The sequence below is a fragment of the Mus caroli genome, chromosome 1 (genome assembly GCF_900094665.2).
Source record: "Mus caroli chromosome 1, CAROLI_EIJ_v1.1, whole genome shotgun sequence".
NCBI lineage: Eukaryota > Metazoa > Chordata > Mammalia > Rodentia > Muridae > Mus > Mus caroli.
Genome location: NC_034570.1, coordinates 122,590,328 through 122,604,496, shown reverse-complemented (window position 1 = coordinate 122,604,496; position 14,169 = coordinate 122,590,328). Strand labels below are relative to the sequence as shown.

Below are 14,169 nucleotides of genomic sequence, written 5' to 3'. Positions count from 1 at the left end.
CCACAGCCTCTTCTCATTGGTTCAGATCCTCCCTCAGAACCACGTCATAAACTCAGGGTTAAAGGACTTCTATGTGAGCTCAGCTACACTATCCCATTGGATCAGGTTGCTTCTGTCTTTGCTTCCCTTTGTATTCAGTTTATATACTCTCAACCTTTCCTCTGTTGTCCTTTTATATTCACGGACACAATGAACCTGCCTTTTATATGTTCATACAAGGGCCATGACAAGAATCTCAAGAAAGCCGATACAATACAGTCTACCAGACTACTTTAACCCACGATGCCTACTTCTATCTCCCTGACTTAGGGTTTTATTGCTGTGGTAAAACACTGTGACTTGAGGAGCAAAGGCCTTATGCCATGCTACAGCACTCAGGTAACAGAGAGGGAAGCCAGGGCAAGGACTCAAGGCAAGAAAGAACCTGGAGGCAGGAGCTGAAGCAGAAGGCATGCTGCTTACTGGCACGAATCTCTCAGATGACTTTAGCTTGAGTCAAGTTAGAACACTCTCTGGCACACAGATACACCGTTGTCCATCTACCCTATTTCTCTGGCATTTCTTGCTTTCCACATCTCTACAAGCCCCACTTCCAACGTTTAATCTCTCCTCAAACTTCCTTGCATGATCTCCTCCTTAATCTCTGTTTGAGGGGGATAGAATGAATGTGATAGAAAACACTCCAACTTCTGCCAACAGTTCTTTGAACCAACCCATTTCTGGCCCCATCTCCCCTATCTTCTGGTTGTTGCTCAGCGAAGACCCCCTGTTTCTAAGGCAATCCTCCCTTCTCCCTGCAACCCATCCACTCCTACTTTCCAGGCATTCTGACCTCATCAGGTTCTCCATCTCCCACGTGACCTTTCATTGACACTTGTGACCTGGCCCCACAGCAGCTGTCACTACTTGTCATCCTCTTCCTCCCATGTCATGTCCACCCTTTCATCCCTCTCTGATCATGCTGAATTGTCTCTGTCTTAAGTGACACCTTCATCACAGAAGGTCCAATGTAAACATGTATATCACACTCATCAACCTGCCTCATCTCCACCCCGTTGCCCATGCTAGAACTCTGTGGTTTACCTTGTCTATCGTCCACTTTTACCCAAATATTGCTGAATACGTGAAGCCTGGCAATCCCTATTAACATCTTAGTCTTGGACTACAACACCTTCTTACTGAGGCTGGGAAACGAATGATCCAGGGAGGTCTCATACAGAAGAGAACTATTTTCTTTTCTCTACTTAACAGCTTTTGTTGACTTTTCTTTCTCAGTGAAGTTTAACATTTTTATAAACGGCCTGCCATCCCTGATGGATTAGCCCAAGATCATTACAAATCCCCCTCCAATGCTTAATTGCTTGTGGCTTGTCTTTTAGTTATCAAAACCAATAGTGTCCCTTTCTGATTGAGGGTCTCAGCGGCATACAGGTGGAGAAGCCAGAGGGTCCAACTTGGTTGGGAATCAATACAAATCTTGTTGCTTCAGAGAGAATGTATTCCCTCTTGTCTTTGTGCTAAGGAGTCTTGATGCTTGTTTCTCTGCCGAATATCCTCATTTGGCCAGTTATTCCTCATCCTTCATCTAGCTAAATGTCACCTTCTCACAGGAGCCTCTTCCAGTCCCCCATCACTATGCATCATCTTACTAGACATGGTGGTGCAAAACTGAACTTCAGTCATTTGGGAAGTGGGAGCAAGCAGGTCAAGGTCAGCTTGGGCTCTGTAGTGAGATCCTGTCTCAGTGACCAAAAACAAATAAATGGGAATCACCACAATCAGCTGGACATCATGGTTGGAGGATTACTTGAGCCTAGTGGTTTAAATGCAACAATGAGTCTGTCTCAAATGCATGTGTGTATAAGTGTGTATGTACACATATCTATGAAAAAAATAATTGTAATCAACTCAGCCTTGTAACCGTTGTCGAGTGCTTGAGGACAGGTGCTAGCCCCGCCTTATTTACAGCTTTTACCCAATCACCAACAGAGTTCCTACAGTGCCATAAGTTCTAAAAGAATACAAAATTTGACTTGAAGGAAATGTTAGGACACGGCTAGCCTGCCTCTCTTCTGGATTGGGTTCCATGAGGGGTAGCTATGAAGGTAGAGATTATTATGACAGATGATTAGCTTAGCCGTTAATGCTGAGTGCCAGTCAGAGTTACTAATTCTGCCTTGCTGGAGGGGATTAGGTAGGGTAGTACTGGGGAAGTGACGTCTTTCCATCTTAAGTAACCCAGGGAAATTGTAACCAGGCACGAGATTCTGCGAGGTGAACTGAACAAGCTGTGGTCTCTGTCATGGTGTGACTTTATGACCTTGCAAATATCTCCTGGAGTGGAAAGGGAAAACCATAGTTGTGGGCAGAGTTCTAGAGTTCTCTGGGCTAGCATCGGGGATGGAGCAGGGACAAAGCCCAGAACTGTAAACAAATTAAACTCATGGCTAGACTAACCTGCCTTTAATTGCCTGGTGACTTTTGTTGCTCTTAGTAACAGCTAGGCACATATGTTAAGCAGTTCCCTGGATTTATGAACCTCTCAAGCTGTAATACACACACCACTCTTTCCCTTCATCAAGCTAATACCATCTCTGGGATTGATTTCAGGAAGCTGAAAAGCAGAGACTCAAAAATTCAGTTTCCTTTTTTCCATTCCAGGTGCTAGGATGAGCCTGTTTTGCTTTCTGCCCATGAATAGTGGGTAGGGAGGCAGAGGTCTAATTTTTGGCACAAATGTAAGATGCACCGAGCTGTATTCTTTCAGGATGTCAACAGCCATCTTTCTATCTGATTCCCCACAACCATTTTTCCAAATGTATAAAGGAGATTTTATATATAAATATAAATATATATATATATGTATGTATGTATATATGTGTGTGTGTGTGTGTTTATGTGTATGTATACTATATTATTACAAGACAGGGTTTCTCTGTGTTGCCCTGGCTGTCCTGGAACTAACCCTGTAGACCAGGCTGGCCTCAAACTCAATGAGACCTGCCTGCCTCTGACTACTGAATGCTGGGATTAAAAGCATGGGCCACCACTGCCATGCTAATACTTTTGTTTTTATTATTATTTCATTTTATTAAGTACTTGCTCTGTGCCAGGAGCTATACATCCTCCCCTACATTTATTTCTTAAAATACCACCTTAAAAAATGATGATTTTACCTGTGTTAGTGGTGTGGCATCTCAGTGCCACACCACTGGTGGGTAAGTGGCAGCTGTGGGCTCAGAGCTGCGGCCACCAGATCTGAGAAGCTGAGCTGTGGGCTAAGACGTGAGCTACACTCTTTTCCTTGTCTCGCTCACCCCCCAGAGCCCCTAACCTGCCCTGTCCCCTCCATTACCCCCAACCTTCATTCATATCTTCCCCAGCTGTGGGCCAAGGAAGCTTCTGGAAATTTAAGCCTGCCCATGTGGTTGCCCAGCACTGCTGGGAGAGAGGAGCTACCGATGATACACAGATGACTGGAAGCTCTCTGGAAGACAGCCAGGGCACGTGCAGGAATGGGAACGGGAGGAGGATGGAGTGGGAAGGGAGGGGCTTGGCTGTGGGAAATGCTCAGATGTGCCAGTTGGGACTGAGGCTCCGAGGAGAACCCCCGAGGTCAGCTCCTTCAGTGGTCGTGAGACTTGGTGCTGCAGAGGGTCACAGCTCATACTTTCCCCCAGGGACTTAACAAACTATGTTGTTTGTTTAACAACTTTTGAAGAATTAATGCCATTTTCTAACTGCTAATCAATGATATGACAGAGGACGAGTAAGTGGACTTTTGATGAGCATGAAGCAAGCAGTTTCTTCTCTCTACAGGCTGGAACTCCTGCCCCAGAGGAAGGGATACTTCCGAATGTTCCTGTGCAGGCTGATGGAGAAGCTGCTGTTGTCAAGCTTGGAAACTTGCTTAGTCACTCCATTTTAGCCCTGAAATACCTCTATCCATGGCCCCAGGATAAAAAAAAATCATTAATTTAGACCTACTTCTGTGTTTTAGTATTGAGGAATTCTAGTTCCAGACTGGGCTAAGTAAGTCTCCAGAGTCACCACATGTGTTGTCACCAAGAAAAGGACAATGAATAATGAAACCTATATATATGCCCAGGGGACCCATTTTGCCCTTAGAGAGTAGAGTCAACTGGTTCATTCTGGAGAAGGTTCTGTGGCTCACAGAAGGAGGCCAAGGATCTTCCTCTCATGTTAAAATCTAGTTTTATGTTCTCATGACTCAGTTTTCATTTATATGTTCCCTAAATATTATCACAATTAAATACAAAAGTATGTTTGAAGGAGAAACATGGCGCAGAATGGATGGCTTCTGCCACCGAGCCAGTGTCTGCCTATGTCTTCCTTCTCATCTGGCACTGGCACCTTCCTCCTAGAATGGGGGGGGGCTGTTTAATTTCATCTACCTAATTTCTGCCAGGATCTATGTAAAGCAATCACTTTGTTATCTAGATTCCAGGAAGTTCTCTCACTGCTGCTCACCCTCCGCATCTTAGTAGCCAGGACCACAGATGAATGCAAATTCTCACTATCTCCTGTCACCCTAGACCTGGTACAACTGGGGAGATGAGATAGCTGGTCTTAGAGCGGAAAGTCTTAACTCTCTTTCCAAACCCTCACTCAAACCTCAATTGTAACACACCTCTTCAAAACACCTCCATATTTTCACACACGTGATGCCTTCATGCCAGACTTCGTGTGTCTGTGAGAGCTTGACCTGTAGTCGGAAGACACTGCAGGCAGCTTAGCTTACCCTGCAGGAACTTATCTTCTTACAGCTCTGGAGGCTGAGACAGTCAAGATGCCAGCAAGGCAGTTTGCATCCTGAGACCTCTGCTCTTGCTTCAATGGAGGTCCTATCTCATTGTGTGCTTGTAAAACCTTTTCTTTGAGTGTTCCTAAAAGATGATAGGGAAATAGAACAAACTCTTCAGGGTCTCTCTTAGTGCTAAGTCCACCATGAAGGTTCTATTCTTGTTGTCCCATCTAACCTTGGTCATCTCCCAAAGACCCTATCTTCAAATGTCATTGCTTTGGGAATCAGTATGAATTTGGTTGGGGTCGGGAGAAGTGGGACAAAACATTTAATCCCTAGCATGTAGGCCAAGATTTTTCAAATTTCTAAAGGAAAAATGGAGGCTAAGTCTACAAGAGGGGGATCTAAATGACAATGTCTGTGTTGATGGCCCAGCCTTGCGGACTGTTCTCAGCCAGCTCTTCCTTCTATCCACTTGCCAAGAACACAGAGCTTAAAGGGCAGAGAAATGTTAAAATAGTGTCATGATTTGTATATGCTTGACCTAGGGAGTGGCACTATTAGGAGGTGTGGCCTTGTTGGAGTAGGTGTGTCATTGTGGGTGTGGGCTTTAAGACCCTCATCCTAGCTGCCTAGAAGTCAGTATTCTGCTAGCAGCCTTCAGATGAAGATACAGAATTCTCTACTCCTCCTGTACCATGGCTGCCTGGATGCTGCCATGTTCCTGCCTTGATTATAATGGACTAAACCTCTGAACCTGTAAGCCAGACCCAATTAAATGCTGTCCTTTATAAGAGTTGCCTTTGTCATGGTGTATGTTCACAGCAGTGAAGCCTTAACTAAGACAAATAGGTACACAGATTCTTTTGATTTCTTCCTTCAAAAGGTGAAGCCCAACTGCTCCTCACTTGTATGTGGTCTGTACTTTACCCCTTCTAACAGGTAGAATGTGGTAGAACCAGTGGTTGTGAGAGTTCCTGGAATAGGCCAGAAATCATGCTGTACATACCTTCCTCTTACTTCTCTCCCAGATAGTGACTCATGGCAAGCTGTATATCCTGTGCTGTGGACACTCATGAAGGACCACAGACATCTACAAAGAGCTGTGTGATGGGCTCCATTAGGCATGTAAACAGTTCTCCTGCTCCTGAAGAACCAGTCAAAGAGTAATTAGAAGAGAAATAAAAATATTTTGAGACAAATAGGAACGGAGACACATAATACTAAAGTGTATATTACTATTTTTGTTACAGGGTTCAGAGGCTGGCCTTAAACTCCTGGATTCAGTGACCTTCCTTCTTCAGCCTCTTGGGCATATGGGAGTGAGTGTATAGTATTTTATGATTGTTTCTGAGGCAGGGTCTGGCAGTGTAGCCCAGGCTGTCTTCATTTTCTTAATTTCTGTGTTTCAGCTTTTCAATCCTAGCATTATAGGTGCACACTACCAGCTGGAAAAATATCTGTATCTTTTAAGGAGGCAGAACAATATAGGAAAAAGAGAAAATTTCAGTAATTTAGGTATGAAAATGATATATAAGAGTTTGATATAATCATTAAGATCATGAACTCTGCCATTAGTAGTTGGCTGACCTAAGGTAGATGTTTTAACTGAATCTCATCTTCATGTGTAAGAAATTGAGATGTTGGCTAGATGTGATGGCACACACCTTTAATCCCAGCATTTGGGAGGCAGAGGCAGGTGGCTCTTTGTCAGTTCAAGGCCACCTAGTATAAGCTAGTTAGGGATATACAGTAAATCTCTGACTCAAAAAATTTTTGAAATATTAATTTAATAGTGCCTCATAATGTTATATGATCATAAGTTAGTATATATGTAGTGCATAGTAAAGTAGTCAGCAAATGGCTTTAATTAGTGTCCACATTATTATGAATGTAAATATTAGGTAAGATTAATTTATGATCAACACATGGTTGAAAGTTAATAAAGTAATTAAAAAATTGAATTTCTGACACGATTTGCAGAATGTTGAATCACTGAACTGTATAGTGCAGCAAACTGAATAGTGAAAAAGCTCACACTTCTGAGTCTACAGGAAATAGCAAGCCTAAAAGCAATATAGTGTGCTTGATAAAGCAATGAGTGTGGTGCTGAGACACCCAGAAGATGTTCCAGTCAAATTGTAGCTACTGTTGCGATCAGTTATGCCGCCTTTCTAGACCTGTTTCTATCATTTCAAATGCCCAGTCTCTTGAGTGAGGGACCATTTCTGACTAGTTATCATGTGCTGGCTACCACTGAGCCCTAGCTGTTGGAATCTTTCTAGATAGGGGCTTAGAACTTCTCTAGATCAGGTTGAGAACTTAGTCACCAGCCTCCTCCTCCTCCTCCTCCTTCTTCTTCCTCCTCTTCTTGTTCTTATTCTTCTTGTTCTTCTTTATTTCTTCATCATGGACGTGTGCATGCACTCTTTGTATGTGTATGGGTGTATACATGAGTGGTTACACATGTCCATGTGCAAGCCTGACATTGACGTGCAGAATCACCCTCAATTCCTCTTCCATCTTCTCACTGAGGTAGACTCGAATCCAGAGCTCTCCAAAATGGCCAAGGGCAGGTAACCAAAATGTCTGAATTATATAAGGAGGACCTCTGGGCTAGAGAGTTCAGGATAGAGGGCAGGGTATGCCAGCCATAAACCTTAACAGGTAGGGACTGAGGGATGCTGGGAGAACCTGGAGGCTGGTTCTGCTTTGATATGTTAAATAGACACTTCAGCTGCTTAGCCAGGGTTTGGAACTTAACAGATAGCCACTCTGCTCTTGGAATCCCCTGTCTGTGCCTTCTCAGGCCACCATGCACACTAGCATTTGCTTGGATTTCAAGGATATGAACTCCTGTCTCAGTGGTGCCCGCAAGTACTCAAACTACTGAGCCATCCCACTCTCTGCCCCCCCCCCCCACTCCTAGCTTCCATTCTTAACCCCAACCTTTCATCTCAGAGTTTCAGCTTTGATGCTTCCCACTTCCTTCCGATGGTTACTTTAACCGAAGTGAGTCAGGTCTTACTGAAAAAATGACCACAGCTTGTCAGCTCCCACCCACCCTGTCCCGGGCTGCCTGGCCAGCACGTGTGTGCGTGTATGTGTGTGTGTGTGTGTGTGTGTATGTGGTGTTAGGGTTACTCAGCTCATTATTTCCCCTTATCCTCGAAGTCACAAGACATTTAGTAGGGCTTCCCCAGCCACTCCCCCTACCCCAGGCAGAAGTCAGTCTAACATCTATCTGGTGGCTCAGGGAGGGGGCAGGAAGAGTGGTTGCATCCTTTGGGAGCTGAGTAGGTCCGTTTACCTTTATCCAACTCTAATGGCTCAACTCTGTTGCCTGTGTCGTCCGTTTGAAGAAGAATCCCAGTACTTGGGCAGCGGAGGCAGGAAGAGCTGAGTTCAAGGCCATACTGAATTGCAGTGAGGCCTTATCTCAAAGTGGCAAGAGGCTGGAGACTTGCTAGTGTTGGTTGTGTGTTGGTTGGATTCCAAGGATATGAACTCCTGTCTCACTGGTGACAGCACACACTCTAACTGCTGAGCCACCTCCCCACCCTCCTGCCCCTAGCTTCTATTCTTAACCCCAACATTTCGTCTCAGAGTTTCAGCTTTGACGCTTCCCACTTCCTTCCAATGATTACTTAGAATCACCTTCCCTAGCTTTGGAAGGTAGAATGCCTTTTAAGGTTTCAGGACACATTTTAAAGGACTGAGCTTGAAGATATCAGTAGTTTATGCTGATGCTTTGAAAGCCAGGCAAGACTTTCCTCTGATCTGATCTGAGCTCCACCCCTTCCTGGAGAGGTTGCTGGCATTCTTTCTGCGGAGTCTAAGATTCATTCACTGCTTCTGCCCTCTGGAATTTTAAGGGATTTTCTTTTAAATCAGACAGAACTCAATAGACACCACAATGTGATTTGAGTAAGATCCATTTATTCAAAATTAGAGTCTGCTACAAAGGCAGACAAACAATACACCATTCCCAGAGGAATTGAATTACTTCTAGTTAAAAATGAGTTCTATTAGAACTAATTTTAGGTGGTTATAAATAACAAACTGGCCACAGTTTTCAGGGATGAAGCGGCTGGGGAATGACAGTAGGGGACCCCTCTGAGCTGCTGCAGGAATGACCATCAAAGGATCTCCCTGGTGTCTCTTCCCAAGACCCATGAGTTTCTTCACAACCCTCTCAGGAGCTCTGAACTCAGGGATGAGAGCAATTGAAAGGACACCATAGCAAACGGCCCTGCAGCTCCCAAGTGTGGCCAGCCTTAGAATAGAAGCTTCAATTGCTTCCCAGGGAAGAACCCCTCCCATTATATAATACAATCTCCCTTTAAATACTCAAATACTATAAAGTGTCCCCAATGGAAACAGCTTAAACACAGGTTAAAAATAATAAATACTGTAAAATTATAATATCGGGCTTCTTTCTAAATAGTTCACAGAGAAGCTCAGTGAATAAATAGAATGGGAACTGAGGTATCAGAGGTAATAAATATTTTGGAGAGAGGTACAAACGAGGTTTTCCAAGGAGTTGTTTCCGTTAGCTAAGATCCCTGGATCAGATTTAGAGAGCTCTGTCTGGGTCCTGGAGTCCAGCAGACTAAATACACACTGCAGGTGTTTTAGCTTTTCATTTTGATCGTCATGTATGCTTCTATGCAGTTGATGAAGATGTCAAATTCATTCATGGCCTTGTAGACACCTTTGTCTTGGAGCTGTGTGGGGAGAGAAGCACCTGGTTAGCACCCATTGGTGGGCTGAGGGGCTCCCTGCCCTGGGAAGGAGGCTGAGCGTAGAAAGATCTCTGCTTTCTTGTGTTGGGAGCTGAAGGACCCAAAGATTTGTCCGTCTGCTTTGGGAAGGGGCCGTGCCTTCCCCTGTTTCTCCTATACCTTCTCCCAGCTTTACGCACTGCCAGGAATCAGCAAGGGAAGCATTCAGTCCTCAAAGCACTGTCTTCAGGGTGGCACCTTTTCAACTAATTTTTTTTAAGAGGCCAGTGCTCATATAATGCCTATGCAGAATGTTATGCAAAGATGCCAGAGGGAGCAGTTTGTAAGTAGGGCAGTGATAGAGATAGCAGGGAAATGTTTTTTTTTAATTTTTTTTTTTTATTTTATGTTTTGAGTGTGTAGGCAGTCCTCACCCTGCAGCTCTGACCTGCTGTCATGGAACTCATGCCCACTGATGTTAGAGCCCTGCCAGGTGTCTCTGCCTAGCCCACAAAGATGATGATGTAGGCCACATGGCTTCTGGGAACTACGGTTGAATAGGTTCACAGGCAGTTGGAAGTGTGAAACCTCATTTTGTTTGCCAGGTGGAAAGTGCCCCGGGACAAGTAAGAATTCTGCTTCCTGCTCGTTCTGATTTGGGGGAGGGGCATCCAGGCTGAGCCCCAATGATGTACCCGAGTACATTAATTCATGTCTGCTTTCTGTACTTGTGGGTTCAGGCTGTTTCCCAACAAGGTACTTTCTGTACTTTCTGTTTCCTATGTCACTCTCCTCAACACCTAGTGCCCTGTGCTCATAGGCTGTCTGGTCAGTCTAAGCCAAAAGCCTGCAAAAGTGGAGCAGTCATTTAGAAACTGCCAGAGACGCTTTGCAGAAAACAAATGTAACTAAGGTGGTGGCTTTCTAACTGGCAGAGGAGGTCACACTATTTGCTGGGTTCCCACACTCCAGGTGCAGAATAGCTCCCACCCTCCTTCTGCGCTTTGGTGAGTAGACAGAGGTCGTGTTATACTCGCCCCCTTTGCCACTTACCTTATTAAAATCACTCTTCACCTGCTCCACTGCCTTGCTCTTATTTTCACAGGGGAGAAATCGATGCTGAAGAAGAAAAAAGAGAGCATTGGTAATTCTTGCTTGAATTCTGCATCCATGGCACTTGGGGGAAACTATCTTGTAATGTGAGGAAGAAGACACCCTTGCTCATCTTCAATGCCCACTTCTTAGCTCCCAGGGAGAACTGAGCCGTGATTGGTCCTTATCTATTTCGGTAGGGACTGAGGGGGACAGCAGAGGACAGCCTAGAAAGATGCAATGTATGTCTTTGCAATCACTAAGATGGCTTGCTAAGTGTGGGTGTGAACTCAGGTCTCGTGGGTTTTGTCTCTCAGAGCCCCAAAACACCCGTTCTGTTTTTAGTGTCTCTCCAATCTCAACCACCATGAACTATTTCTAGGTGTCTGAGAGAGGAGCGAAAGTCTCAGCTACTGGGGCCAAATCATTGGGCCAGAACCATTGCACAAGTAGACTCCAGCTGATGTCCCAGTATCAGTGAGAGAAGAAAGAAAAACAAGAGCAGCCAAGGCATCACTTTACTCCAAGACATAGATGCCCTGACTGTATTATTCATAGATACTGGCTCAGGGATAGTAGCCTTCTGGCCCTTTCTGAAATACCAGAGTCCTGTGAGCCCAGCTCTGTGCCACTGAATTTGCTTCCCAAAAGATGAGATGAAGAGATGACTGTTTTCTTGTGCTTGGGAGCCTCAGCTGGCAGCCCAGAGGTGAGGGAGCCATGACTGAAGCCCTAGCCTTCCCATGGAGAGAGAGGGGAGTAGCTAATAACCCACAATGACTCACAAATAACAGGAAGGCTATGCGCAAATCTTCACGTGTGAGTGCCTCAAAGTCACTCCCACACTCGCGCAGAGACAGATGAGCAAGAGACCTGACACCGAGCAGGCGTCTCTCTAGATTTACCTAGTCTCCTGTCTAGTCTGTGTGTGTGTCTTTGGATGCATGTGGCCTGACTGGGCTATAGGAGACAGTATTTGTTGGGTGGCTCCGGGGCATTTGGGGGTGGGGAAGAACTGGCCTGCTACTCACACAGCGCCGCAGCCGCATCCTGAGGGTCTTCAGCTTCTCACCCAGGGAATTCAAATGCTCCTTGATTTCTGGGCCATGCTTCTCTGCCTGGGGCATCACTTCTACCAGGTAAAACTGGATCATTTCTGATAAGGCTTGGCAACCCAAGTAACCCTAGAGGCAGGGATCAGAGGTTGGGTGTGACTTACTGGAATGATGATCTGTTGCTACTAACCTTGATGGACTGTCTTGTTCCTAGGGATCCCCCCTCCCCGGCCCCTTCTAGTTACATTTTTCTCCCTTTACCACAGAATGAGCTCTTCATAACCCTTGGCTGCTGGCGATATGCTGAGTTAAGGTCTTCTCACTTCTCTTTTTGAAAGCCAAGGCATCAGACCCAGCTCTCAGCTGTCACAAGCAGTGCCTCCCCTCCGTCCCTAATCACTTGATCGCTCCCCAGCACCCACTGGACTCTTACCTTAAAGTCCTGCATTAAAGAATCGGTTAGCAGTATGTTGTCCAGCTGGTCCTTTGTTTGCTGGAAGAACATAAAGAACGTGAACGCAAGGACTGGGGAAAATACCCAATGTGCATGTCATTTGAATACTTTTCCATTTGTAGAGTTTTGAATTTGTAATCAGTGTAGCCCTGGCAACTATGGAAAGGAGAGTTTTAAGAACAGGATTTGACAGTGCTAGAGCCCGGAGAGCCCGGAGTTAAATCAAAGTCCTTCCTCTTGGGATCCAGTTGTTTTTAAAAACTTCTGACTGAATTTAACAGACTGGGGGAAGTTTGGCCCAGGTGAGTCAGATCAGGTTTCAAGAGCACCTGTGTCAACCCTTCCTTTCTGGAGTCCCTTATAGAAAGCCTGTTTTGCATGGCTCTCTGCCTTCTTTGGACCTCCATACCAGTTCCAGGAGCTCGGAAAGGGGAATACTTTTGTAATGCAAGCTCTCTATGCTGGTGCTGCTCCAAATCCCCAAACCTCCATCCCCCAGATCTAGAGACTACGCAGAGACAGCATGGACCTCCTACCACAGACTTTTGTCCTAGCCAGCAAAACACGGAGCCTCATCGGAAACTTAACAGAAAGTTCTTGAGCATGGGAGAGACAATGCATTCTCCTCCTAGTTAGCTTTTCGGATGTGCCTGGGTTTAGTTTAACTCATGGCTTGGTCTAGGACTCTCTGGATTTAAGTTTAAGGGTAATAGGTGCTGGAAATAGGGGAGGAACAGTGTGAGGTAGGAGCCGGAGGAGGACGAGGAAGAGGGAGAGGAGGAAGAAGGGGAGAATGAGGAGGAGGAGGAGAGCTATTCTTGCAGTTCCATCAGAATGCATATTTCAGGTGATCGCAGGAAGAAAGGCTAGGCGAGCTCATACTTACAAAGAAAGTCTTCACCTGGCTGAAGGCAGTCCGCAGCTCTAGGAGCATGTGGCTCTGGCTGACTGGGAAGTGGGTGCAGTTATTGTCTTCCCGGCTGTACTGGCCTCTGCTGATCCTCATGCCAGTCAGTAAGAGCAGGCAGCATAGCAGTGCTGAGCCAGGCATGATGGAGCTCTCTTTTCTACAAGGCTGCCTTGTGGCTTTGGTAGTGCAAGAGCAAGTCTCTAAAGTGTAGACCTCCTGTTCTTGGTCCCCCTTTTATACTGAAGGCTCAGTGGGGCCTCTCTACAAATTTCCTGGCAAAGGTTTTTGTTATTCAGGCCCCTCCTCCCTCTTCTAAACCATGCAATTTTTGAGTTTAATTTCTTTCTTTCTTTTTTTTTTTCTTTCCCTTTTTTTTGCATTGTAAGCGTTAAAGAACTGGTAAGAATGAACTTCTGCATTACAGCTATTTTTAGTATGGGCTACCTCTCTTTTAATTTTTTTTTCTTTTTAGCTTCTCAATACTAAAAGTTGTATTTTCTGAGGCAGACAGCTGTTCTATGTACAGAGGCCCTCATCTGTGGATTCCATTCACGCACTCCCAGGTCATAATGACGTGGATAAATGGGCTATTCCAGAACATATTAGGATTGAGAAATAATTGTTTCCTCCACTCAACCTGGGTTGAATGTCCGATATTTCTTGCTGACTTGGAAGTCACCTTAGCACTCAGTTACCCAAAGGAAACCCCGAGAGGGCTGATTTTCTTCAGACCTCACTCTCTTTAATTCTTCCATCATGTGTTCAAGACTATCCTTTGAGGGTATGTGTGCTGTGGGGCAGTTGGTCAGAGGAGAGTTCTGGTGCCTCCTCTGCCCCGTGTTTCACGAAGAAGCTCGGATCCCAGCATGAGAAGTTAGGAGAAGGAACTCAGACTTCTGGGAAGCTTGCTCTGTGCTGTCGGGTAGACCTTACCATGGCCCTGTTTTACAATGTCCCAGCCTTGGAGACGTGTAACCTGTAGCTGTTGAAGGATGGAGGTGGAGATGTTAGTACTTCTACAGATACCTGGGAGATCTCTGGTAGTCCTTTGATTATGTCTGGACCTTCCCTTCAGTAGGGACTTCTCCTACTACCTCAGTTTGGGTGGGAAGAACATTTGCCTAGAGTCCTCCATTGCCTTTTACTCTGTACCCTGGTCAAGCAACTAC

The 14,169-nt window shown here is 45.4% G+C and overlaps 1 protein-coding gene across 1 annotated transcript; it reads right to left on the bottom strand.

Moving 5' to 3' along the window:
* Window positions 1-8,690: 8,690 nt before the first annotated feature.
* On the bottom strand, window positions 8,691-13,199 carry Il10 (interleukin 10). The gene is made up of 5 exons (XM_021175612.1): window positions 12,977-13,199; window positions 12,070-12,129; window positions 11,613-11,765; window positions 10,543-10,608; window positions 8,691-9,492 (listed from the first exon to the last, which is right to left on the bottom strand). The coding sequence occupies exons 1-5, from the start codon at window positions 13,139-13,141 to the stop codon at window positions 9,400-9,402; spliced, it is 537 nt and encodes a 178-aa protein (XP_021031271.1). The 5' UTR covers window positions 13,142-13,199; the 3' UTR covers window positions 8,691-9,399.
* Window positions 13,200-14,169: the final 970 nt, after the last annotated feature.

Bases quoted from the DNA above. Each gene is read 5' to 3' on its own strand.
- Il10 (XM_021175612.1), bottom strand. From the start codon at position 13,141: ATGCCTGGCTCAGCACTGCTATGCTGCCTGCTCTTACTGACTGGCATG. The intron at 10,609-11,612 runs GTGAGTAGCAGG...TTTCTTCTTCAG, and splicing joins GGATGCGGCTGCGGCGCTGT to CATCGATTTCTCCCCTGTGA. The intron at 9,493-10,542 runs GTAAGTGGCAAA...CTCCCCACACAG, and splicing joins TGAAGAGTGATTTTAATAAG to CTCCAAGACAAAGGTGTCTA.